Source organism: Lithobates pipiens, unplaced genomic scaffold, assembly GCF_037356315.1.
Source record: "Lithobates pipiens isolate NorthernLeopardFrog02 unplaced genomic scaffold, aLitPip1_a1.2 Scaffold_8, whole genome shotgun sequence".
Taxonomy (NCBI): Eukaryota; Metazoa; Chordata; class Amphibia; order Anura; family Ranidae; genus Lithobates; species Lithobates pipiens.
In genome coordinates, this window is record NW_027507903.1 from 325,873,492 (window position 1) to 325,901,451 (window position 27,960).

General features: G+C 42.6%; 1 protein-coding gene across 3 annotated transcripts in view; it reads left to right on the forward strand.

Moving 5' to 3' along the window:
- LOC143963337 (sideroflexin-1) overlaps positions 1-27,960 on the forward strand; it is a 120,457-nt gene that overhangs the window by 27,194 nt on the left and 65,303 nt on the right. For all 3 annotated transcript variants that reach the window (XM_077472946.1, XM_077472948.1, XM_077472947.1), the window contains one exon: positions 17,270-17,440. In XM_077472946.1, the coding sequence (XP_077329072.1) occupies positions 17,270-17,440 (171 nt within the window). The remainder of the gene's footprint in view (positions 1-17,269; positions 17,441-27,960) is intronic.

Genomic DNA, 27,960 nt, shown 5'->3' on the forward strand with positions numbered 1-27,960 from the left:
GCAAAACGCAGGTGCTAGCAGGTATCTGGGCTGATCCCGCTAACAATGCGTTTTTTTTGGAACCCTAAACTGCTGGGGATGCTAGTATAGATTTGATCAGTCAGATATTGATCTGTTCAGATTCTATACCACTACGGGAGGTTTATGCTTTGCGCGTGGGTGTTGGCGGTACTGGCACTAACCTAGCGCTGCCTGGGGCGACGCAGACCCTGACCCTAAAACCTAATTGATATCACCCGCCGGGTGATCAAGGGGTTAAACCTTTATTGGGTAATAAATGGTGGGTGCCCTGATGCTATCAAAAGCAAACTAACTAACCAGCGTCACCAGTGACACTTATACGGTGATCGCTGGTGAAAGGGTTAACTAGGGGCAATCAGGGGGTTAAAACCATTATTGGGTAGTATATCGGGGTACCTAGCGCTATAAAAACCTGGCGGTGAACCTAAAAAAATAACTAGCTACCTAGCGACACCAGTGACACTAATGCAGCGATCAGAAAAATGATCGCTTAGTGACGCTGGCAAAAGGGGGTGAAAGGGTTAACTCTAGGGGCAATCAGGGGGTTAAACCTTTATGGGGGGGGGGTAGGGGGCTACACTGGACCTAACACTAACTGCCCTGACAGTTTTAACTGTCACAACTGACACTGAATGCAGTGATCAGTAAATAAATGATCACTGCAATCAGTGACACTGTGACTGGGGGGGGGGGGGGGGGGGGTTGTGTGCCTATGTGTGCCTACATGTCTGTGTAGTGTTGGTGCACACTTTCTTTCACTGTTCTCCTCGTAGTCCGGTCAAAAAGACCGCCCGAGGAGAATGACATCACTTCCTCCCTGCCTGTGTTTACTATACACAGCGGGGGAAGCTTCTCATTCGCCAGGAGCGATCAAGAGGGGATGGCCAGAAACCAACAGCCATCCCCCTCATCCCGGATCGCTCCTGCAGCGAAACGGACAGCCGCATCCAGCGGGAGGGGGGTCCGACCCCCCCCCACCCGCTTGGAAGGCGAGCACGTACATGTACGTGCTTGTGCCTGTCGGTGCCATTGCACCGACGTACATTGCCATGCGGCGGTCCTTAAGTGGTTAAGGACCCCATGGACAGGAAGGCCGAGGCAGTGGCCCATTCCCTGTTTGTGGGGTCAGCAATGCGACCAGTACTGGCCACAGCATTAGTGTCGCACACACTTACTGAGTGGGCAAAACGTTTGCACTGCGAATTGGGGGAGCAGCAGGCTTCTCCTGTCTGCGTGGAACTAGCAGACCAGTTAGTGCAAGGCCTTAAAGCGGGAGTAAACCAGCTGACTTTTTTTTTTCCTGCAAGGGAAAAGTCATAATGAGCTAGTATGCACCGCATACTAGCTCATTATGAAATACTTACCTTAGAACAAGGCCCCCGACATCTGGCCCGATCCACGCCGAGGGAGCTGACATTTTCCCTCGGCGTGTCTTCCGGGTATCGCGGCTCCGGCGCTGTGAGTGGCCGGAGCCGCGATATCGTCACTCCCACGCATGCGCGCGGGAGATTTCTTTCCAGCAGGATCCGGAGTATGCCGGACTTTCAGCCAAGAATCCCCTGTGCAGCAGCGCATTGCGAGGGTAATATCTACCAAACTGTACAGGTTTACGATATTTTTTTTTACCTACAGGTAAGCGTTATTATAGGTTTACCTATAGGTTAAACTTGTACAACAGACTATACAACCGCTTTAAGTACCTTTTGTGATGTGGCCCTGGATACCTTCCCTCTGTTATCCAGGGCTTCAGTGTCAGCAGTGGTGCTGAGGCGCCTGATTTGGTTAAAATGCTGGTCGGCTGACCAGGCATCTAAAAGAAAAAGCCCTGAAGGATCTACCCTTCCTTGGCGAGCGGCTCTTTAGAGCCTCGTTGGATGATATAATTAAGAATGCCACAGGTGGGAAATGTACCTTACTCCCATAGGCCAGGAAGGCTAAGGAGCCACGTTGTAGGCAAAGGCCCTCTTTTTCCGCTCACAAACTGCTTTTTCGTCCATCCGGGGCTTCAACTAAACGTTCCCAGCCCGCATGACGAAGGACAAAAATGTCCCTGGGACGGCAAGCCTAACAAGCCTGCGAGCAAGAGTGCTACCGCATGAAGGTTTGCCCCGCCCGTCTCACGGGTGGGGGGGTCACCTTCAGGCGTTTGCAGCCTGGTGGGCCTCTCGGCTATCCAGCTAATGGGTCTGTGAACTGATTTCCTCTGGCTACAAGATAGAGTTCCTCTCTTGGCCACCAAACAGATTCTTCCCCTCCAGCATACCCTTACTCCCGGCTAGCTGGGAGGCCCTAATGGGGGCGGTAAGGGACCTGCTTTGTCGCGGGGTGATAGTACCTGTTCCGGAGCCGGAAAGATTCCAGGGGTTCTCAAATCTGTTTGTAGTCCCCAAAAAGGAAGGGGTATGTCCAATCTTGGACCTAAAAGCCCTCAACTGCTTTGTGAAACTACAGAGGTTCAGAATGGAATCAGTTTGCTCAGTAGTCGCTGCACTCCATCAAGGGGACTTCCTGGCGTCCTTGGACATCCAGGATGCGTACCTGCACATACCCATATGCCTATGGCATCAGAAGTTTCTGCGATTTGCAGTTGGGGACGCCCACTACCAGTTTGTGGCTCTCCCCTTTGGCTTGGCATCAGTCCCCCGAGTCTTTACCAAGGTATTGTAATTTGCAATTGCACTTTAAGTTTTTTTTTTTTCTGGGTTTTTGACAAAGTTACCTTAAGTAAATGCACTGCATTGTTACCTCAAGTTCTGATGCAGTTAGATAAGGTGGTGACTCCCTGGTAGAGCACTCTGTTTTGTGGGTGAAGCTTTTATACTGTTTCCCACACTCTGTTTAGGTGGGTTAAGTTTTTTTTTTATGCGGTTTCCCACCTCTCATTTTGACACTGCTTGGGGATGTCCCGATGGTCTAAAGGAGCTGTGTCAGTCAGAGAACGTAAGAGAAAATAGGATTCTGACACAGCACCCTCCCCTCCTATTTTTTTTTTTTTACGTTCTACTGCTTGTTGACGTACTGAGGCTGCAGGATGCAGGCTGGGGGGTTGTTACTGAAGGGACCGCCCCTTGGGCGGAACTAGAAAGTTCTGTTTTTTTGTACATGTTAACATGTTCTGCCTAGTCATTTGCTGATGGTGGCATAACAACCCGATGGTCTAAGTAAAGGAGCTGTGTCAGTCAGTGAACTACAGAGAAAAGTATTTTACGGTGAGTACAAAAATCCTATTTTTCCAGCACTGCCTTAACCCTCTGGGGCATGGCATTCACCAGAGCTTCACAGTTTGCCACTGGAGTCCTCTTCCACTCCTCCATCATGGATGTTAGAGACCTTTGTACTCTTCCATCTTCCATTTGAGGATGCCCCACAGATGCTCAATAGAGTTTAGGTCTGGAGATATGCTATTTAGCAAGGCAGTGATTATCTTGGAGGTGTGTTTGGGGTCGTTATCATGTTGTTGGAATACTGCCCTGCAGCCCAGTCTCCGAAGGGCTTTAAGCAAGACACCCTTGTCTTTGTACTCCTCACCTGGTTGCTGCCACACACGCTTGACACTATCTGAATCAAATCATTTTATCTTGGTCTCATCAGACCACAGGACATGGTTCCAGTAATCCATGTCCTTAGTCTGCTTGTCTTCAGCAAACTGTTTTGCGGGCTTTCTTGTGCTTAATCTTTAGAAGAGGCTTCCTTCTGAGACAACAGCCATGCAGACCAATTTGATGCAGCATATGGTCTGAGCACTGACAGACTGCCCACCCCTTCAACCTCTTTATATGTATTACAAATGTAATGCTTGTTCCCTTCAATATATTCCCCATTTGCACTAATACATTGCTGCAGTCTTGTTTTTTTCCACTGGTCGAAGGCATGGAGAAAATCTATTTCTGTCAGCTGTTTTAACACATCCGCCATTTTCTTCTTTACAACATCCCTTTAACCACCACTTACACCTCCTTCCTGCCCAGACCAATTTTCAGCTTCCAGCGCTCAAAGTTTGAATAATAGTCCAACACTGTACCCATATGAAACTTGCGCCCTTTTTTTCACACAAATGGAGCTTTCTTTTGGTGTTATTTAATCACTAGTGTGTGTTTTTTATTTTTTGTGCTATAAATAAAAAGACCGTAAATTTTGTGAAAAAATTGCCTTTTTCATTTTGTCATAACATTTTGCTAATTAGTAATTTTTCTTTATACAGTTTGGCCAAAACTTATACTGCTACATATCTTTGGTAAAATATAACCCAAATTGGTGTATATAATTTGGTCTTTGTGAAGGTTATAGCGTCTACAAACTATGGTGCCAATCACTGAAAATTGATCACATCTGATCAGGCCTTCAGTACATCAGGTGAATCTTATTTCTTGAGACTCTAACAAGTCAGCAAAGTAAACTTTTTAGAAAGTAGACATCCCTAGGTATTAATGGTGAGTTTTTTATCCCACAATGCTTTGCTATATATATATATATATATATATATATAATTAATTTTATTTTATTTTTTTTACACAAAATTCATTCTGCTACTCTTCCCGAGTATGGTGATACCACATATGAGACTTTTACACAGCCTGGCCACATACAAAGGACCAACATTGAAGTAGCACCTTTAAGCTTTCTACAAACATAAATGACACATCTAATTTCTCAATGACCTATCACACTTCTGAAGGCCCTGGAGCACCAGGACACTGGAATTGCCAACAAAATTACCCCATTTTGGAAAGAAAACACCCATAATTAGTCTCTTGAACGGTTCATTTTTTTTTCAGAAGTTTTTGGGAAAATCTGGGAAAAAAATTTAACCGTGTGTGTGTGTGTATATATATATATATATATATATTTTTTTTTTTACACAGTTATCAATTTGTAAGATATTTCTAACGCATAGCATGTATATAGCAAAAATGACACCCCAAAATACATTCTACTACTCTTCCCGAGTATGGCAATACCACATGTGTGAGACTTTTTCACAGCCGGGCCACATACAGAGGCCCAACATTGAAGTAGTACCTTCAAGCGTTCTAGGAGCATAAATTGCACATCTCATTTCACTCTTGCCTATCACACTTTTTAAGGTCCTTGAGCCAGCCTAGTGGAATTGCCCACAAATGACCCCATTAGCAAAAACCCCAACGTATATTCTATGGGGCATGTGCTGCAAATTGGTGCTCGGTACTCTGATGGGCTGGTGACAGGTACTCGGTTACCAAAAATATGTAGAAGAATACATATCAGAATTGGCTTTTTAAAAAACAAAATTGGTACTCTTCCGGGGCTGAAGTGGTTAAATAAACCGAACTACTAAAATATAATTTAGGCTTTAACACATGTAATGCTAAAAAAAAAGGTTATCTGCAATTTTCCTTTAAAATTCTTTTTGGCAATCCTACCATAAAGTCCTTAGGATCGTTGGGGCACCTACTGTTATGGGGTGAGCACGCCTTATTGCTGTCTCCCATTTGTGTTCCTGCATTGTCACCCTGTCACACATTCTTCCGATGGAGATTGTCTGTCTATATCGATATAAATTACACAGGCGTGAGGAAATCGCCAGTGATCAATGTCACGCTGGTGAAACATATAAAAAATATCCTGGATTATTGTTTCTTTTGTTTGTTCGTGGCTGATGGGGGGCCCACAGAGCCTTCCTAACCCGCAAACTTCCTCATGAGTGAGGTTGCGTGCTATGAGACATTTGTTACTTCCTGACAATTATGTACTCCTACCTTTCTATGTAGTAACCAGTTGCTGATACTTCCGGGCTCATAGCTTTAGACATATGGTTGCTTTATTAGGTATAGCCTGAATGTTAGGCCACGTTTTTCTTGATTTAGCTGTTCCTTGGTCACCACATTATGGCCTCTAATTGTATAGGAGGATGATTCGGCTCTGATATTTATTTGACAATGTTCATGCTGTTGTAGACTGGTGGTTGATAAACAAAGAAAAGTCGCACTTAATCCCAACGCAAGTCTTACAGTACCTGGGCTTCTTGGTGAGCTCAGTGACGCAAAAGATTTGTCTCATAGAGGAGAAAGTAGAAAAGATGAAGGCGACTGCAACCTTTTTTGCAAAAAAACGGGTGATTTCCCTATGTCAGGTCTGGGTCTTCTGGTAACATCAATTCCTGCGGTTCCATGGGCAAGAGCCCATTTCAGGTGCCCTCGAGCCAACATCCTGAATGAATGTATGAATGAATGAATGAAATACTTGTATAGCGCACAATGCGAACTGAATCGCCTCTAGGCGCTGAACAGCTGGGATAGAGTGCAGGAATCCCTAGACACAACCATCCGCCTATCTTCAAAGACCAGAAGGTCTCTGTGGTGGTGGAGAAAACAGGAGAACCTGGTACAGGGTCTATGGTGGTCTCTTCCAGTATCCGTCCGTATCACCACGGATGTCAATGCTGGGGGACCCATTGAGGGTCAAAAATAGCCCAAGGGCGCTGGGAGAAAGTACAGTCCCATGGTCTGCCAACTGGAGGGAGCTATAGGCAATATGGGAAGCGCTAAAAAGTATCATCTTGTGTTGGGCCGAGAGAAACCTGTAGTCTGTATCGGCAGTCCATCTGAGAGGAGTGGACAACCACCTGGCGGCATTCAAAAAAGAGGGCTGGAACACCAAACTAGACACCACATCCCAATTTAAGAAACAGAACAGGAAAAGGGGGCTTTGGGGTCACCAACCACAGGGACTTTTAAGGTGTCACAAACAGAATAAATGAATATTATATAATTTTTTTTTAATTTTTTATTTTTTTTATTACGTAAACTTGTAATACACAGACAAGTTTAAAAATACATGAACATATCAGATTAAGAAACACAAACACCACTCAACATGTTTTGCTCATTTGAGCTTCCTAAGGAGTTTAGCTACATGGTCTGATGAGCTAGAAATAATAAATAGAGAATAGATAAAGCTTCAAATCATATATAGAATGTCATAATATATACAAATAAATCAATTTATATCAGTCGGGTATGTACCATAATTAAATTAACATACAAAACATGTACGTCCACATGGAATCTTACCAGCAGTGTCATGAAAAATCACTAAAATATGTGCCGAACATAGACGGTATTAATGCTAATAAAGCCAGCAGGGTTTTAGACGGGGCATCAATGCAACAAAAGTGGAAACTCCCTTTGCCACCCACAAACACAAGTCCATCAAATTGAGACCATAGGAGGATAAACAGTACATTGATCCCAACACTACGGATGAAAATAAATTAAATTGGTGAGATTGGCCAAATTACCAAAGGTATCGAGAAAAAAGTTTTCTATTATACATTGTGGGAAAATTATATATAGTAAATTTGATCATTTAAAATGTATTAAATCCAATAGTGAGTTTAATGAAGATAAATTCCTCACCGCAATCGAGAGTATACAATTCTTTCTTTAAACGGCTGGACATCTAGCAACCAGAGATCTTTACTCAAAAGGACGAGCATCTAAAATTTGAAGCACATTTGCTAATTAAAACGATTGAGTGAATGACCAATCTACATAGTACATGACATGAAAGCTAACAGCAGTTAGGTGCAAATATGTACAATACCTGGTGATGAGAAGTAAGTCTGGCGGCAAGTCAAAGGGAGGGACAGAAAAACACCCTTTTCCCCCCCAGAGAACATTGGCCGGCATCAGAGAGTAGCGGTGAACTCCGCAATCTTATAGTCCTCCCGACCCGGCGGCGTCTGACATCACCGCCGGGCCACGGACAGCCTGTGAGGATTTCCCACTGGGCAGGGTAAATGGGTGCCGAGTTACAATGAAGTAGAGAACATGCTGGAAGGCATGGGAGGAAGCCATGGGCGCCATCTTGACTTGGGGATATATGGGGAACCATTGCCCATATAAAATCACCAAAAATCTGGCCGCATGGAAGTAAAACTCAGATGTGGGCACTCCCCACAAAGCCCGCAACCCGTGGGAAAAAAAATAAATTCCTCTAGGGCTCCCAGCAGGTGCGCAGTGGATTAGCCATATAACCGCTGGATGCCTCGGGTGTCCGTATGGCCAACAATATAGGAACATAGCGAATGGGAAAGGCAACTGGGGGAGACCCTGGAAAAATTATAGTGGAACAGTAGAATATTTCTTATGAAATGGAGAATATAAACTGAACATTAGTCAATAATGATTAAATTATTTACATGAAAATGCTGATAAGAAATACCATGTGGACGTAAATTAGTAGCATATATAAAAAAAAAAAAAAACTTTTATTTTTGTTTTAAAGAAAACATTTGAAACAAAATGCTTCATTGAGACCAGGATATTTTACCGCTGACAACCCGTGTATCCATCTAGCCCCCAGTTGCAAGAGCAGTCTATCATAATCCCCCCAAACCCCCCCGGGACCCGGTGCAATGTGTTCCAAAGCATAAAAATGCATTTTGGTGCTACTAAAATGATATAAACCAATATGGCAACTAATGGTAGTTTCCATGCGTTTATGTATCAATGATACATGATCGCGAATTCAGCAAAAAAGGGTCTCTTGGTTTTCCCAATATAATGGGCCTCACACTCACATTGCATAATATAAACTGTCAACTGATTGACAGGTGACAGAAAACTTGGGTTTAAACAAATGGCCGTTTGCAAGGACAATGGCGCGAGCAGCCCAAATGAATTTACAAAAGTTAGTTATGGCAAAGTCTAGTGCCTCTTTTGGATTCACTAGAAATTGTTTCTTGAGGATTGTAATGGCTACATACAAGACTAACCCTCGGATCTTGATCTCCTGAAGGTAATCTCTGGATACGGTTTCATGTGCTTGTGCTAAGCCTCGTAAAACTACATCTGGTGTAAGCCTGATTACCACCTTCTTGGTAAAACACCAACAGGTTAGGAGCATTTTGAATAAATATTGGTACCTCCTAATGGGAGATGAAAAGGTCTCTAAGCACTTGAAACCATATCCCGAGATTACCTTCCTAGTGAATCTAAAAGAGGCACTAGACCTTGCCATAAGTGTAACTTTTGGAAATTAATTTGGGCTACTCGCTCCATTGTCCTTCCAAACGGCCGTTTGTTTAAACCCAAATTTTCCGTCACCTGTCAATCAGTTGGCATAGTTTATATTATGCTATGTGAGTGTGACGCCTATTATATTGGGAAAACCAAGAGACCCTTTTTTTTTTTGTTGAATTCGCGATCATGTATCATTGATACATAAAAAAAGCATGGAAACTCCCATTAGTCGCCATATTGGTTTATTTCATAATTTTAATAGCACCAAAATGCATTTTTATGCTTTGGAACATATTGCACCGGGTCCCGGGGGGGGGGGGGGGGTGGGGGGATTATGATAGACTGCTCTTGCAACGGGAGGCTAGATGGATACACGAGTTGTCCGTGGTAAAATATCCTGGTCTCAATGAAGCATTTAGTTTCAAATTTTTCTTTAAAACCTAAAAATAAAAAAATACAAAAATTAAATTTCTTTTAATTTTTTTATATCTGCTACTAATTTACGTCCACATGGTATTTCTTATCAGCATTTTCATGTAAATAATTTAATTGATCATTATTGACTAATGTTCAGTTAATAAATAAATAAATTCTCCATTTCATGATATAAAAAATATTCTATTTTTCCAGTGGCCCCCCAGTTGCCTTTCCCATTCGCTATGTTCCTATATTGTTGACCATACGGATGCCTGGGGCACCCAGCGGTTATGTGGCTAATCCACCGCACACCCGCTGTTTTTTTTTTTTTTTTACATCTGAGTATTCCATGCGGCCAGATTTTTGTTGATTTTTTTATATGGGAAATGGTTCCCCCATATATCCCTGAGTCAAGATGGCGCCCATGGCTTCCTCCCATGCCTTCCGGCATGTTCTCTATTTATTTCATTGCAACTGTGTAGATCATGACGCGTTCAGCATCATCCACGGTGCATGCCCATTTACCTGCCCAGAGGGAAATCCTCACTGACTGTCCGCAGCCTGGCGGTGATGTCAGGCGCAGCCGGGTGGGGAGGACTATTAAGAGTGCGGCGTTCGCCGCTACTCTCTGATGCCGGAAAATGTTCTCTGGGGGAAACGTTTTTTTTTTTTTTTCTGTCCCCCACTTTGACTTGCCGCCAGACTTGCTTCTCATCACCAGGTATTGTACATATTTGCACCTAACTGCTGTTGGCTTTCATTTCATGTACTATGTAGATTTTCCATTCACCCAATTGTTTTATAATGAGCAAAGGTGCTTCAAATTTTAAATGCTCGTCCTTTTGAGTAAAGATCTCTTTTTTTTTTTTTTTTTTTTTTATTTAAATACTCTTTATTGAAAAAGATTTTTCTTTTACATACGACATGATTATAAAAAATTATCATATAAAACAGCAAAAAATACAAATTCTTGCATCATAGAATTTATCAAAAAACGCAGACATAATCATGTAACCCATACTAATTTCCCTAACCCGCCTACTAAGCTTCCCCCCAAAAAAAACCCCATTCTTCGAACACGTGCTACCGGCTCCGGCCAGACCAATTCAGGCTGGCCGGCTAGGAAGATGGCAAATCCCTTCGGGGACAAGGACGGGGGACATCATCGGATTTTCAAACCACACCAAGCCCGGACCGAGTAAATACTCGCTAAGTCCTATCATCCACTATCTCATCCAGGGGGTAACCCATATCTCTCAACCATGGATTCCATAACGCCCCAAATTTTTTTATATTATTTTGTCTAATAAACATTGCTCGTTCACACCAAATTATGGAATTTATGGCGTTTACCCATGCTTGTAGTACTGGGGGACTCGTTGCCTGCCAGTTCAACGCAATTAGGCGTCTGGCCTGGTATAGGCACCTCAGTATAGATGGCTTTGTTGCAGCGGGCATTCTACCCCCTTCCATAATCCCTAATAGACAAGTCTTAGCTTCCGGTTTCAAGGTGGTGTTGAAAATCCTGTTGATTCTGTGTACAATTTCTACCCAATACTGATACAATTTTGGGCACTTCCATACCATATGGAGAAGATCCCCTAATGCCCCACAACGGGCAATTACCGTTAGATTTTCTACTTATTTTCCACATTTTTTTAGGGGTATAGTATGCCCTATATATAAAAAGTTAATGGGACATACGCTGTGATGGGGAAATAGATACCAAGTTCCCCTGTGCTAGGGTCTCATCCCATTGTTCACACCTGAGTGGTCCCAAATCTGCCTCCCATCCCCTTCTACTCTTATCAGGGCCCTCTCCTTTCAACACTTTATCCTTAAGTTTTGTATATAGCCTAGAGATCTGGCCCTTTGTTTGCCTTCGATCGAGAAATTCCTGGAGTAGGGGGGTCTTTATCCTCTCAATGGTAAGTGTACGATACTGTGCTTGTATCCTGTGTCTCACTTGTAAGTATATATAGAACTTTCTATTGGAAATACCAAATTCCTGCCGAAGGGCTTCAAAAGATTTCATAAGGCTCCCCTGGTAAAGGTGCACTAACCTAGTGATCCCCCTTCTCTCCCACTCTAATGGCCTACCTATACTGTTTAATTCGGCCAGGTCTCCATTGTTCCATAAGGGTGTATACTCAGTCACTCCCTCATAGTCCAAGAGTTGCTTGGTTGTCTGCCATACTTTCCTCGCCAATACATTAGTAGGACACCTACAAGCAAATGAATTGGCCTCCAAAACTTCAGCTAATGTTTTATGGTATGCTTTATCGATCATCAATTTTATGGTTTGAGCAACCACCTCCTTCAAGCCCAGCCCCAGTAAAATGCTGGAGCTGGGCTGACAAAAAGTATGTTCTTAGGTGTGGTATCGCTACTCCTCCCTTTTCTGCAGAAAGCTGCAACGTCTGTAGTCGAATACGAGGCTGTCTGCTCCTCCATATTAACTCACGGATCAGCACCTCCAGTCTGGTAAACCACTTCTGGTTAATCCAGATTGGGGAATTATGAAGAATATATAGAATCTGTGGCTGCCAAATCATTTTTACTAGATTGCAGCGGCCAGCCACAGACAGTAGGAGGCGACACCAGTTATCAACCTTTTGCTTCAGCTTCGCCAGTAATGGTACTAGATTCTCCTCAACATACTGGTTTATATCTCTAGAGATCCAAATACCCAGGTATTTTAACTTAGGCACCACTTCCAATCCCAAAACCGTAGATAGTATTGGACCTCCAGACCCCGACAATGGCATAAGGGCTGATTTGCTCCAGTTAATAACCAAGCCTGATTGTTGTCCGAATTCCTCCATCAACTGCACTATATTGTTCAGGGTAGAGCCCGTATCCCCAATAAAAAACAGGACGTCGTCTGTGAGTAAAGATCTCTGGTTGCTAGATGTGTAGCCGTTTAAAGAAAGAACTGCATACTCTCGATTGCGGTGAGGAATTTATCTTCATTAATCTCACTATTGAATTTAATACATTTTCAATTATCAAATTTACTATATATATTTTCCTATGATCCATAATAGAAAAGTTTTTTTTTTCTTGATACCTTTGGTAATTATTTGGCCAATCTCATCAGTTTAATTTATTCTCATCCGTAGTGTTGGGATCAATTTACTCTTTATCCTCCTATGGTCTTTGATGGACTTGTGTTTGTGGGTGGCGAAGGGAGTTTCCACTTTTGTTGCATTGATGCCCTGTCTAAAACCCTGCTGGCTTTATTAGCATGAATACCGTCTCTGTTCGGCACATATTTTAGTGATTTTTCTTGATACTGCTGGTAAGATTCCATGTGGACGTACATGTTTTGTATCTTAATTTGATTATGATATATAACCGACTGATATAAATTGATTTATTTGTGTATATATGTATATTATGACATTCTATATATGATTTGAAGCTTTATTTATTCTCTATTTCTAGCTCATCGGACCATGTACCTAAACTCCTGAGGAAGCTCAAATGAGCCAAACAACATGTTGAGTGGTATATGTAGAACTGCTAGTAATTCAATCAAGAATTTTTTGTGTTTTTATACTTCTTAATCTGATATGTTCATGTATTTTTAAACTTGTCTGTGTATTACGAGGTTATGTAATAAAATATATATTTTTTTATTGATATTATTTTAATATTAATTTGTTCTGTTTGTGACACCTTAAAAGTCTCTGGGGTTGGTGACCCCAAAGCCTCCTTTTTCCTGTTCTGTTTCAACCACCTGGCGGACTTTGAGTCGACACCAAGTGTGCGAGTCAGAATGGTCCCTAAAACGGAGAAATCTTTCAACTGATAGTACAGAAATTGGGTCTCCCAGAGGTGGACTTGTTCGCCAACAGAACAAATGCCCAGGTTCCAGTGTACTTCTTGCTAGAAAGAGAAGCAGGGGCCAAAGGGATAGATGCCTTGACCCAGTCAAACGTATTCCTCTAGTGCTGAGGAAATTTATTCAAGAACAGACCAAGATGATATTAGTGGTTCCGTATTGGCCCGAAGAGGCCATGGTTTTTCACACTGTTACGCCAGTCAGTGGAGCCTCCCCTCGTGCTGACCGAGAGGAAGGATCTGCTGTCCCAGGGCCCAGTTCTTTTACCAGAGATACAGACTCTCGGACAGGGTGGTAAACACAATTCTTTCTAGTAGAAAGAAGGTAACCCACGCGATTTATGTTAAGTTTTGGAACGTTTTTTGTTCATGGTTAGATACCAAGAAGGTGTCTGTAGGTATTCCGGCTGTGTTAGTTTTTACAAGATGCCATGGATAAAGGACTGGCCATTAGTACTTTTAAAGGAGCACGTTGCGGCCTTATCTGTTTTTGTTTGTTTTTGTTTTTTTTGTTTTTTTTAGAGCAACCCCTGGCATTAGACCCGCTAGTTAGCAGGTTCTTTAAGGGGTTAGCCAGAATTAGAACTGTTCCGTTTAAAATTTTGCCAAAATGGGACCTGTCGATAGTACTAAAGGGTTGGATAAAATGGTCGCAGGAAGAAGAGCGCAAGACCAAGCACTTGGGAGAAAAGTCCTCCAAGCGGTATACTGTTCCCCCCCCCCCATCTGGTAAGTTCTCGTTGATCCTCTCTAGTGCTGTCCTGGACAGACTGGAGAAAACTAGAGTTAGACTTACCGGTAACTCTGTTTCTAGGAGTCGTAGCCGCTGGCTTTTAATGTGGGCGGACCTCAGGTTTAAGTATATATGAACCCCAATTTTAAAATGTAATATGTTTTAGCTTACCAGTCCTTAGATGTGAAGGCCGCAATTAGGTGTTTTTTTTTTTTTTTTTTTTTTTACTTTTTCACCTGGTGATCTTGGCAGTAACACATTTCGGGCCCATTCACACCAGCCTTGGCTTCTATGTGCCCCATTCACAACACCACGCTGCAATGGTATTCTAAAGGTGTGTGCTCAAAAGTAAAACAAGCTGTACTTTTTTTTTTTTTTTTGTGGTGCAGAGTAATCCACCACCTTGCAACCGCGCAGCAGGCAATAGACTGTCATGAAATGTTTGTTTTAAAAAAAAAAAAAAAAGTGAACTATGCAATGTACCATGATGAGCACGTTGGCACTGCAATTATCCCACCAGATCGTACCAGGCTCCAGCCACTGCGTTGTAATGCAGCAGCTAGTGTTAATAAATTCTTACTGCCTTAGGGGACCATATTCACTCACTGTACTGTATCTGGAGACAGAATTATCACCCAAGTTCATCGAACCCCCCCCCCCCCCCCCCTCATGAAGCTTCAGAATCGTCGACCCTAAAACGTAAATAATAGTACCTTAAATAATAATAGCAATATTATTATTTGTATCCTTTTGGATTTTAATACTTCCCCTTGGCATCAGCTGCTGGCATTATAGTAATGCACAGAAATCTGTTCTTTGGCACCACTTCTACTGCTATGGTTGTACCCACTGTTTTGAGTTTGAGGGTGTAAATAAGACCTTTAACAAATACACAGCTGGTAAAGTTGACTCAATGCTTTTCTTTGGCAGCTGACCATTCATCCCTAGGTAACATTGTCTTGCCACTGGCTAATTCACCTTAAAAGGGGTTGTAAAGACAGTGCTCACAATCACTGCCAGCCCATTTGCTAGGATAACATGTAGTACACAGGGTATGCCTCTTCTTTTTTTTTTTTCCTTCTTCTAAATACCTTTTCTCCTCACCGATCAGGGATCACGTGACCGCCCGTCGCTCTCTTCCACCGATGTATGTCCTACAGAGAGAGGCTGAGATTTCCCTCTGACGTCTGCCGGGTAGTCACATGACCTCCCCTCTGTAGTGCATATATTGGAGGAAGAGAACAACTGGCGGTCACGGACCACTGGTGAGGGGAAAAGGTATTGCATACATTGTATACCAAGAGCTTTATTAAAACCAAAACAAATAGCAAAATGGCTACTCACAAACGAGTATTTATCAAAGGCAAAATCAATACAGTTGGATCCATTGCACCGAATATTGACAGATCCAGATCAGATGTCAGATGAATTGGCAAATACCTCAACGAAAATGGCTAAAGCATTTCGGGGGGGGGACCCCCTTTCTTCAGAGCCAAAATGAGCAATGGTTACTCGCTGGAGGCTAGCGGTATATATGTGGAAGTTTCTAAACCCATGTGGTCAGAAAGGTCATAGAGCTCCACCCACAAAAAAAAAAATTCCTGTTAACTTCCTGTTATTCGGGACCAGGTGCGCTCCTTATTTTTTTTTTTCTCTCCAAAAATATGTAGAAGTACATATCTGCTTAAACTGAGAGATTTTTTTTGGGGGGGGGGGGGGGGATATTTATTATAGCAAAAAAGTACAAAAATATTGTGGTTGTATATATTTTTTTCAAAATTGTCGCTCTTTTTTTTTTTTGTTTATAGTGAAAAAAAATAAAAACCGCTGAAGTGACCAAATACCACCAAAAGAAAGCTCTATAGGGGGGAAAAAAGGACATCAATTTTGTTTGGGTACAATCTCGCAGGACCGCTCAATTGTCAGTTAACGCGACGCAGTGCTGTATCTCAAAAAATGCCCTGGTCATTAAGGGGGCAAATCCTTCTGTGGCTTAAGTGGTTAAAGAAACTCTTTTAGGGCTAGGTACTGATGTGGAGCTCCACAGAAACTTTAAAAGAATAACTAATCTTCCATCATTTTATGAAGCATCTGTTGACCCCCTCAGTTCATTTTGGGGATTCCTGGGCTAGCTTGTAAGCCTTGCCCCCTTAGCCGCTTGTGTACAGGGTCTGTGTGTGGCCAGTAAAAACCAAGTTCTCTCCCTCTCCCGGAAGTGACCTTTTCTGATTAATAAAGATAATATTTGTGTTTGCTCTTTAACCGGTTCCCGACCAGCGCACACCGATTGTACATCGGCAGAATGGCACGGGCAGGTATGTCCAATCTTCAATGCCGCCCTGCGTGAGTCCGGTCACGGGTCCTGTGGACTCGATCGCCGCGGGCATACCAGCGATCCTCTCACGAGATGGCTGAATGTAAACAGCATTTCTCCATTCTGCCTAGCAACTAGTGACGCTGATCTCTGTTCCATGTGATTGGAGCAGAGATCAGTGTTCATTAAATGAAAGCCCAACCCCCCTAGGAACACTTAACCCCTAGGAACACTTAACCCCTACACTGCCACCCACTGGTTAACCCCTTCACTGCCAGTGTCATTTACACAGGAGTCACTGCATTTATATAGCAGTGATTGCTGTATAACTGACAATGGTCCCAAAAATGTGTCAAAAATGTCCGATGTGTCTGCCATAATGTCGCAGTCACAATAAAAAATCGCTGATCGCCGCCATTACTAGTAAAAAAAAAAAAAAAAAATTTATAAAAATGCCATAAAACTATCCCTATTTTGTAAACGCTATAACTTTTGCGCAATCCAATCAATCGCTTATTGCGATTTATTTATTTATTTATTTTTCCCAAAAATATGTAGAAGAATACGTATCGGCCTAAACTGAGGGAAAAAAATGTTTTTTTATATATTTTTGGGGGATATTTATAACAAAAAATAAGTGTTTTTTTTTTTTTCAAAATTGTCGCTCTATTTTTGTTTATAGCGCAAAAAATAAAAACCGCAGGGGTGATCAAATACCACCAAAAGAAAGCTCCATTTGTGGGGAAAAAAAAGACGTCAATTTTGTTGGGCAGCCACGTCGCACGACCGCGCAATTGTCAGTTAAAGCGACGCAGTGCCGAATCGCAAAAAGTGGTCTGGTCTTTGACCAGCAAAATGGTCCGGTCTGTAAGTGGTTAAGAAACAATAGTAAGATTCATGTTAACGCCAATAAATGTTTTTTTTTTTTTTTTCAAGGCATGGGATTGTGCAGCCAGGGCTCACTGAAGATGAATTGTGGAGAGCCAAGTATGTATATGATTCTGCCTTTCACCCTGACACTGGTGAAAAGATGATTCTGATTGGAAGGATGTCAGCTCAGGTACCAATGAACATGACCATCACTGGTTGCATGATGACCTTTTATAGGTAAGACACAAAACACATGTATTTTCTGTTCCCCTATAGAAATTTAAATAAGTAGTCCCATTAGAAGTTAAAAAGATTTGGCAAATCCCCCATACTGTTATCCGATGACACTGAACAAAGGAGACAAGATTGACTGACTGCACAGAGGGAAGGGGTCAGTATAGAGACAATTGTACAAATTAAAGACTGGGCTTGCAATCTCCTACAGCCCCCTGTCCATTCTGTAGCCATGCCTCCTTTGCTAACCAAACCAGAACACTGATTTTTAATGAGGACCACGCTATATTACCACAAGTATTGGGGCACCTGCCTTTACACTTGCATGAACTTTAGTGGCATCCCAGTCTTCTGCTTCAACTCTTCTGGGAAGACAGTCCACAAGGTTTAAGAATGTGTTTATGGGAATATTTGACCATTCTTCAAGAAGCACATTTGTGAGGTCAGGCACTGATGTGGACGAGTAGGCCTGACTTGCAGAATCTGCTCTAATTCATCCCAAAGGTGTTCTATCTAGTTGAGGTCAGGCTAGTCAAGTTCCTCCACCCCAAAATCGCTCATCCAGGCCTTCATGTATCTTGCTTTGTGCACTGGTCCAAATCATTTGGTGGAGGGGGGATTATAGTGTGGGGTTGTTTTTCGGGGCGAAAAAAGGTTTGAGACATATTGCAGAGCGTGGCACCACATCCAATGATAATTGAGCAAAAATAAAATAAAAAATGAGTTCAAAGGACTGGAGGTTGCCACTATGATCCCAAATAGGAAAGAAAAATGGTTTCATATTATCGTAAAAATATATAATTTAAAACACGCATAATAAAGGAAAAAAGAAACATGAACATGTCTGAAAGGTATACTGTCTCATGGAAGAGAACAGATCTTGATCCACTGGTGCTAACATTGCAGTTTCGTATTACTGGCTTCTAGCTAGAAGGGATCTTCTAGGGCTACTCTGTTACCAGACTCTAGGTCATCCATGCAATCTCTGTTACAGCTTCCCAGTCTGTTTTCTTCCATGGGACAGTGTACTTTTCAGACATGTTCATGTTGCTTTTTTCCTTTTATTATGTGATTTAAATAAATTAGTATATATTTTTACTGTAATATGACACAATTTTTCTTTCCTATTTGGTATCATAGGGGCAACCTCTAAAGTCCCTTTTCCTCTTCCTCTTCTTTTATTTTTTGTTTGTTTTCTTTTTCAGTGGTTGTGCTTGGCCCCTTAGTTCCAGTGAGGGGAATTCTTAAGGCGTCAGCAAACCAAGACATTTTGGACAATTTCATGCTCCCAACTTTGTGGGAACAGTTTGGGGATGGCAACTTCCTGTTCCAACACACACCAGTGCATAAACAAGGTCCATAAAGACATGGATGAGCAAGTTTGGGGTGGAGAAACTTGACTGGCCTGCACAGAGTCCTGACCTCAATCCGATAGAACATCTTTGGGATGAATTCAAGTGGAGACTAAAAGCCAGGCCTTCTCATAGACATCAGTGACTTCACAAATGCGCTTCTAGAAGAATGGTCAAATCTCCCCCATAGACACACTCCTAAACCTTGTGGCCCCAGAAGAGTTGAAGCTGTTATAGCCGCAAAGGGCAGGCCAACTCAATATTGAACCTTACGGACCAAGATTGGGACGCCATTAAAGTTCATGTGCGTGTACAGGCAGGTGTCCCAATACTTTTGGTAATATAGTGTATGTGCACTGGGTCCACTGGGGGATTTAATTAGCCTTTCTAACTTCTGATGATTTTTTTCTTTCAAACCTCATGCACACAGGGCATCTGATAAGCCCCTCTAAACATCAGAACTCCTGACAGGAAAAATGCTGCTTAAAAAAAGCAGTAAAAGCCACACAATGCACACGTGTTTAGGTGTATCAAGCATTAAAACTCCAATACTAGGACCTCACCTGAATGCCCCTTTTTTTTGGTGCTGTTTTTATTTTTATTTTTTTTTCTCGGCCTGTAAACACTCCTCTTCTAATATGCCCATAAAACTATAGAGGTATTTGCTTTGTCTGAGGTTTACAACCACTTTATGTAATTTTTATTTTACCAAAGTTTTCATGCTAGGGAGTGTGTGCTACTTTTTCATTCTTTGTCATTGTTTGATTAGTTTCTGTACTAATTCATGCAGGACAGACTTTCCGCTTACTAAAAAAATGTGATGTTATGAAGATTTTAGACATCGGAACAGATTATTCAGGATTTATTGAAAACGTGAGAATATAGGCCACAGTGTGGGGTAACATTGTATTCACACTGATCATTTTTCGAAAGAAAAATGCATCCCTTTAAATCCTATGGAACTCTTCACACCAATTGGTTGTTTCAGTTGCGTTTCTGCTTGTTGTGTTTTTTGGTGCGCTTTTCAAAACTGCACCAAAAACATAGCTCCCCATTGAAATAAATATAAAACACATCAACTACGCACAGAGGTTGTGTTTTTGGCATACTCTTTGAGTTTCTGGTTGCCTGACTCCCAGATCCGAGCATCCCACTCGTTAGAGCTTACAAAGGGTAAGAACTGTGAGGAGGTGAGCTGAAGGAGAAGATACCATTACAGTTGCTAAGGGGAGGCAGGATGGGCTTCTGAGATTGCCTAAAAGTGGACATAGGGGATAGTTGAACAGATTGGAGTTGAGAGTTAGGGTGGGAGAGGCTCAGAAGTACTGGAGACTAACATGGGAGGAGGTGACAAGGATGCTAGAGAGAAAGAGGTCTTGGAAGGAAGAATAAAATTATTGTTTTTTTGAGACTAGGTTGGTGATGTAGCTGGAGGCACCCAGAGTTGTGGATGGCGTTGTTAGTATTTTGAATTTTATTCAATAGATGAGTGGATGCCAGTGCAGAGAGGGGTAGAGGATGCCGAGCTGTTGATAAGGTGGTTAAGTTTATCAGCAGTATTGAAGATGGACTGAAGGGGGAATAGCCTATGTAAAGGTAATCCAGGGAGTTGCAGTAGTCGAGGCAAGAGATAACCAGAGTGTGAACTTAGAAGCTCTGTGGTGTCATTGGTTTAGGAGTCCATTTTGGAGATCTTGCAGAAGTTGAGCAGGCCAGATTTGGACAGTAATTGGATGTGGACTGAGAGTTCAGAGTACGGTATTACACCTAGAATCTTGACATGCAGGGACAGGTTAACAGTTGTACCATCAATCAGGACAGAATCAGGGAACGGGGCACATAGGGGAGGAAATATGAGCTCTGTTTTGGATTGATTGTATTAGTTTGAGAAAGTGTTGCGACATCCAGACTGATATGCATGTTAGTAGAATAGATGTTGGGGGGGGGGGGGGTGTGGCTGGATGGTGGAGAGAGCAGTCATATAGACTCTCAGCTGCAGCTCTCAACTACCATGCTTACCTTATCTTTGGTCCTAGCTCCTTGCTGAAGGCACTGATCTGTTCCCCACAGTGGTGGGCATCTATCAGGCTGGCTGACATGGGGAAATACGGGCCGCCCTGGCCCCCATCCATGGCGTAACAACTGGCACGGTTCAAGAGGCAAGATGGCACCGGGACATGTGCAGCGCAAGCTGACAAGCTGCAGGCCTCCTCCTCTGCTGACCGGAGCTCTGCTACAGGGTAGAGTGCTTCAATACCTGACATCTTTCACACACAAACGGACCCCATGCTGTCACAGGACTCCTAGGCTGTGGATTCTTCCCCTGCTGAGCCCACACTGTCCACCATTATACTGGCTATTCAGGATTTCAAGGCCTCCCTCTCTACCCAGATAGCCTCTATCCGCATGGACTTTTCATTATTAAAACAGAATGTCCAGAACGTCCATGATAGAACCAGAGACGATGAGGAACGAATTAGTACCCTGGCAGACACTGTGCATCCCCTGTCAGTTACTATGCGTAATACTACTAGCGAGATGGCGGCACTTTTGCAGCAAAATCGATGATTTGGAAAACCGTTCTCGCAGGAACAATCTCAGATTTGTAGGATTCCCAGAACACCCGGAGGGCCCCCGTCCTGCAAAATTTCTTTATTCCTGGCTGCGGGACATTTTTTGTACAGATGCACCCTCATTCTCTCATGTTATAGAGCGCACGCACCGCACCCCTCCTAACCCCCCTCCAGAGGGTGCCCCACCATGTTCCATTATTGCTCGCATCCTTAACTTCCAGGATAAAGTTGCCATTCTCCGCCTTGCACAAGAAAAAGGCCCGCTTAGATACGATGGTAACACTATCTCTCTGTCCTGACCTTTCTGCTGAAGTTCAACACCAGGAAATCTTCTCTGCAGTGAAATCCCGCTTGCGTACAGAAGGCCTGTCCTATGCCATGCTCTTCTCTGCCACACGGCGCATCATTCGTGATTGTAAGGCTCACTTCTACACCAGTCCCAAAGAGGCCATGGCATGGCTGAATGACCGCTATGGTATTGCTCACAGACGCAGAGGTGACTGAAGATGCCACTAACCTAGGACACCACTTACCAGCTGCCTTATTACCAGACCCCTGTGCATCCCCATGTGTATCCTGTGCCTTTACTGCAATCTACAGTGCCTGCAATTTTCGCTTCCTTGTCCCCTTTGCCAGGTGATACTCCTAACCTACTGAGCCGGATACTGTGATTTTACTTATCCATCCATCCAGGCCTCCACTTCTAGACTTTATCCTTCACCTGTCCTGTCTGCCATCATGTCCTGTCTGGAGTGGAGGCTCCATAGGTGACATTTAAAAAATTCTACCGGTTGCATGTTTTGCGTTAGAGGAGGTCTAGGGCTAGAATTATTGCTCTCACTCTTCGGCTCGTGGCGATACCTCTCGTGTGGTTTTAAACCGTTTTTATATGCGGGTGCTACTTGCGTATGCATTTGCTTCTGCACGCGAGCTTGGCGGGACGGGGCACATTTAAAAAAAAAAAAAATGTTCTTTCTTATTTTACCCTTTTTTTTTTTTTTTTTTAATTTATACACTGTCAAAAAAAAATTTCACTTATATTCCTATTACAAGGAATGTAAACATCCCTTGTAATAGAAAAAAGCATGACAGGTCCTCTTAAATATGAGATCGGGGTCAAAAAGTCCTCAGATCTCATATTTGGACTTCAATGCAAAAAATAAATAAATTTTGTCATTTTCAAAAACGACATAAAAAAAAAAGGGTCTTTTAAGAAGTATGGGCGGAAGTGACGTTTTGACGTCGCTTCTGTCCAGCTATGATATGGAGACGGGTGGGGGTCATCTTCCACTCGTCTCCATACCTAGCAAGGAGACACACGCGATCGCCTCCGCCGCTGCCGACGGCTCCGGTAAGCGGCAGAGGGCACTGGATCGCAGCCTAACACAGGGATAGGGGGGTTATGGCAGCTAGCTGCTGCCACAATGATATCCATCCCCAAAGTAGGGATGTACATCGGCATGCGGCAGTCGGCAAGTGGTTAAATTTGGTGTTATGGCTCTCACTCTCTCATACTGGTCACTGGAAGTTCAACATGGCACCTCACGGTAAAGAACTCTGAGGAGCTGAAAAAAAGAATTATTACACAGTTGGGTTGAAAAAAGACAAGTCCTTCTAATTCAACCAAAAAAAAGAAAAATACTGTCCCATATACACAAACCAAACCTGTTGCTATACATAAAGATGGCCTAGGCTATAAGAAGATTGCCAAGACCCTGAAACTGAGCTGCAGCACTGTGGCTAAGACCATACAGGGGTTTATAGGACAGGCCTCGTCATGGTCAACCAAAGAAGTTGAGTGCACGTGCTCCCTGTCATATCCAGAGGTTGCCTTTGGGAAATAGACGTATGAGTGCTACCAGCATTGCTGTAGAGGTTGAAGGAGTGAGGGTCAGCCTGTCATTGCTCAGACCATATGCCCATACGCCGCACACTGCATCAAATTGGTCTGCATGGCTGTCGTCCCAGGAGGAAGGCTCTTCTAAAGATGAGACAAGAAATCCCGCAAATTGTTTGAAGACATGGAGACTAAGGACATTACTGGAACCATGTCTGATGAGCCCAAGATGAACTTATTTGGTTCAGATAATGTCAAGCGTGTGTGGCTGCAACCAGCTGAGGAGTACAAAGACAAGCGTGTCTTGCCTACAGTCAAGCATGGTGGTGGGAGTGTCATGGTCTGGGGCTGCATGAGTGGTGCCGGCACTTGGGAGCTACAGTTCATTGAGGGAACCATGAATGCCAACATGTACTGTGACATACCGAAGCAGAGCATGATCCCCTCCCTTTGGAGACTGGGCTGCAGGACATTATTCCAACATAACGACCCCAAACACACCTCCAAGACGTAGAAAAGACAAGAAGTGCGCCAAACTAAGTGTAGTATATAAGGTAAATGATATTTAATCTGATAAAATCACACAGCCAAATGGCTACTCACAAAATGACATTGTAGTCAGGCATAAAATGTCACGGAGGGGAGGGTAATTGCAGCCACTTCTATCCGGAGGAGCAGAGATGATAAATATGTAAAAATGGACCCTCGCGCCACTAAGTGCTAAAAGTGAAAATATATCTAAATACGTGTAAAAAATAGAGAATATACCAATGAAAAAATATATATAAAATAAACAGTGAAGTGATACAAAAGTGCAAGCGCTACTAGATAATGCAAAATTGCAGCGGGACAAAATGGTAAACACAAACTATCACATCAAATAAATAAAGTAAAGAGTCCTGCGCAAATCGTGCCACTGAAAAAATTGATAATGTATATAAAAATATAAAAAATATAGAAACAGTCAATAAAAAAGTCAAAATTCACACACCGATGAGTGAAGATATATAGTGAAAAAAACGAGAGAACGGGACCAAATGTTTCAAAATTCACAAATCCAGGCTCTCAGAACTCTCACCTCAAGATGAAATGGGCAAGCAAATGAAAATAACCCCAAAAACTTCTCCTTTGCTTCTCTGTATACAGCTACCAAGGAATTGCGGATAAAGCATGTAATATATACTTCTGCCACTAGAGGGCCATTTCCAGCTCTTAGATGTTGTACTGCAGATAAAAGCTTCTATTTCCGTCGTATGGAGCTTAAAAAGAACACAGAGGAGAGGGGGAAGGGGAGAGAGAGAGGGGACTCCAATCGTGTAGTGGTTCAAATAAAGTAGATACAATTTATTAAACAATAACCTAGACTCTCACATTTCAAAGTTAAAAATAACACAGATAGAGGAAGATGGAGATCTGGCATCTTCCGCCAGTCTTGCGCTACTTCCGGTTTGTCCTACGGCCACTCCCTACGCGTTACGTCATACCACGTGACTTCTTCATGGGGATCTATCTGTGTTATTTTTAACTTTGAAATGTGAGAGTCTAGGTTATTGTTTAATAAATTTTTTTTTTCACTATATATCTTCACTCATCGGTGTGTGAATTTTGACTTTTTTATTGACTGTTTCTATATTTTTTATATACATTATCAATTTTTTCAGTGGCACGATTTGCGCAGGACTCTTTACTTTATTTAGAGATGATAAATAGCTGGAACGGCCATTAAAGATGTTCAGCAGCAGAGGCTTCAATGTAGCAGCCTAGGTTTTGTAGAAAACGCAGCCTCGTGGATGTCCAGATGATGGCAATAGGCAGTATCAGTGCCTTCTAGCGTCCGGAGAACCGGAACCGGAAGTGCGTTTCAGCGTGGAGCGCAAGCTCCGTATACCGGAAGTGACGTGCCGGCCAATCAGAAGACGCGTGTCACAATATCCATTGTTTCCTCAGTTCTAAAGGCCGGAGCAGCAGGGGAAGCATTTATATAGAGTAGGAATGTTTCACACAGCAGATTGATAAATAGACATAATTGCATGGTAAATGAGCTGAATTAATAGCCAGAATACAGAATAGGGATATAATGGAAAAGATGAATAAAAAGGGGAAAAAGATTCAATTAAAATGAACAAGCAAAGAATAAATAAAAATATATATATAGAATGTAAAAAAATAATGTAAAAAATAATAATAATGAAAAATAATAGTAATAAAAAAATAAAAAAAAATTAAAATTATTTGAATGAAAAGAATAGAAGATTTAACAAAATCTGCCAATCAACAATGGTGGGACTGTTTCTTTCTGAAACAGTATTTTCAAACTAAAATTTCACCTCGGGGACTCCGGGTCCTAAAAAGTTGTTCCTTTCTTGACTCAGACTTGTGCATAGAGTGGGAGGGGATTGCCGAGTTCTGTACCCAGAAATGGATTCGGATCCTTATCAGTCAGAGAACAAAGAAACCACATTCTCTGTAATAAGATTGCCAATAATATTTCCCAGCTATATTCGACCTATTCTTCTGTACCCAGTGAATGGCTAAAGGTGTTCAAAATTAACACTAAGAAAAGTGAAGACACAATGATACAAGGAAAACTAGGAAAATTCAGAGGGGATATTGATGACTATACCAACAATAGTCTTTAAATGGAATGGGAAAACCACCCATACTTCCCCCTCCCCCTCTCATTCCCAATTTACAACGCTAAGCCCACTAGAAATAATTATTCAGATAACAACCTCCCTGAACTCAATTCTACTAAACCTCCCCCCCACAGCACCAGCACTGCCCTTATCCACCTCCCTCCCCAGGCTCCTAAAACCTGGGGGTCCTCCCCATAAAGGGATTAAAAATGGTCCATCCTCTAAAGGTAAAGGCAAATCTACCCCAGTCTCACCACCTAACGTACCTCTGGTTACCAAGCCAATAGTTCCGGTTGATCCTAATCTCGCACCCACTGAATTGGTGGTTAATGTTGAACCTACTATGGCTCCAGCTGCATGTCCTTCTATAGAAACCACTTCCTCCAACATATCTCCTGTTATTTTTGGAGGTCCTTTAACCTCGATCCCAGATTATTTTTTAGTTCAGATCCCCCCTCTCAGCCCCTCATCAATGACATCAAAAAGAAAACGCGTAGAAGAGGAAGGAGAGGGGGGAAACAAAAATCCCGACCCATCCCGCCCGGACAAACTTCGGGAACTATAAAGATCTATAATTTATCCTCATTAAACCTAAATACATACGAAATCTCATTGTTATCCAGAGGCCTAAATTTTGCTCCAACCACACATCCTAATTCCTTTACTATATTTAAAGCCCTCAATAAACTAATTCGCAACCTAACTCTAAAGAGACACTATAACATGAAATCCAATACTACCTCCAGTACAGTTCCCGAAGAACCAGTCAACCACACTGACACTTCTGCTGAACAACAGGCACTCCAGGATCTGTGTGATCTTTGGAGTTCAGATGTAGACGATGACCTTCTCGTATGGTCTCAATACTCCCAACATACTCCCCCCCCCCCCCCCCCCCATAATGCATACCACTTTAGAGCCCAAATCGATTTTTAACCCCACCCAATCAAAAGGTCCATATTTATCTACCTTTTACCAAGTTGTTTTTTCTGAACTCCAAAATCTCTGTAAATCTGAATCGTCCAGGCCCTCTCAGTTATCTGGAATATCAAGCCCTAAGGTCGCTGAGTGATGACCAAGATATCGTTATAAAACCAGCAGATAAAGGCGGAGGTATAGTAATACAAAATAAGGCTAAATATATGATGGAAGCACTCCGCCTACTCTCTGATAGTAATACCTACGAAAAATTGAAATCAGATTCATAGAGGAATCCAATATCCTAATTGCATGCGCCCTTGCCGAAAGCATACTTAATAAAACTGAGGCTGCCTTCTTTCAGAAACCTTTTTTTCAAATACCATATCTATACCATCTACCAAAAATACACAGACACCAATAACCCGCCAGGTCGTCCTATAGTAGCCTCCATGGATAGCATTACTACTAGTTATTCACTCTATATAGACCATTTTCTTCAACCCCTGCCTCAGGGTCTCCCATCCTTCATCCGAGATGGGACCCATTTGATAGATTTGCTAAAACCATACACTTGGGAGCCGACATACAGGTGGGTGTCTCTAGATGTATGCTCCCTATACACCTCGATACCCCATACGGTGGGCCTCCAGGTGGTAGCTTATTTTCTAGACAAGGACCCCTCTCTTAATACACAACAAATTTGAATTTATTCTTTCGGCTACCCGCTTCTGTCTAGAGCATAATTATTTTACATTCGATGGTGTTTTTTTACTTGCAAAAACAAGGCACAGCAAGGGGGGCAAATTTTGCCCCCAGCTATGCCAACTTGGCCATGGGGCTATGGGAGGCCAGGTTTGTAGGGAAGGACAACCCCTTTGCTGCGCACCTGGTCTTCTATGACCGATACATTGATGACATTATTGTCATTTGGGATGGCCCCAAAAGCTTGGTTAACGAGTTTGTGGCCTATTGCAATAATAATGATTTTGGTTTATCTTTTACCTCTGTTACGGATCCCGACTCATTATCCTTCCTGGACCTGGAATTATCTCATTTCGACAACACCATCATAGCCAAAAATTAAACCAAACCGACAGCAGGAAATTCATTCCTGCATTGTTCCAGCTGTCACCACCCGAGATGGATAAACGGTGTGCCAAAAAGCCAATTTTACAGACTAAGACGCAACTGTACCAGACTGGAT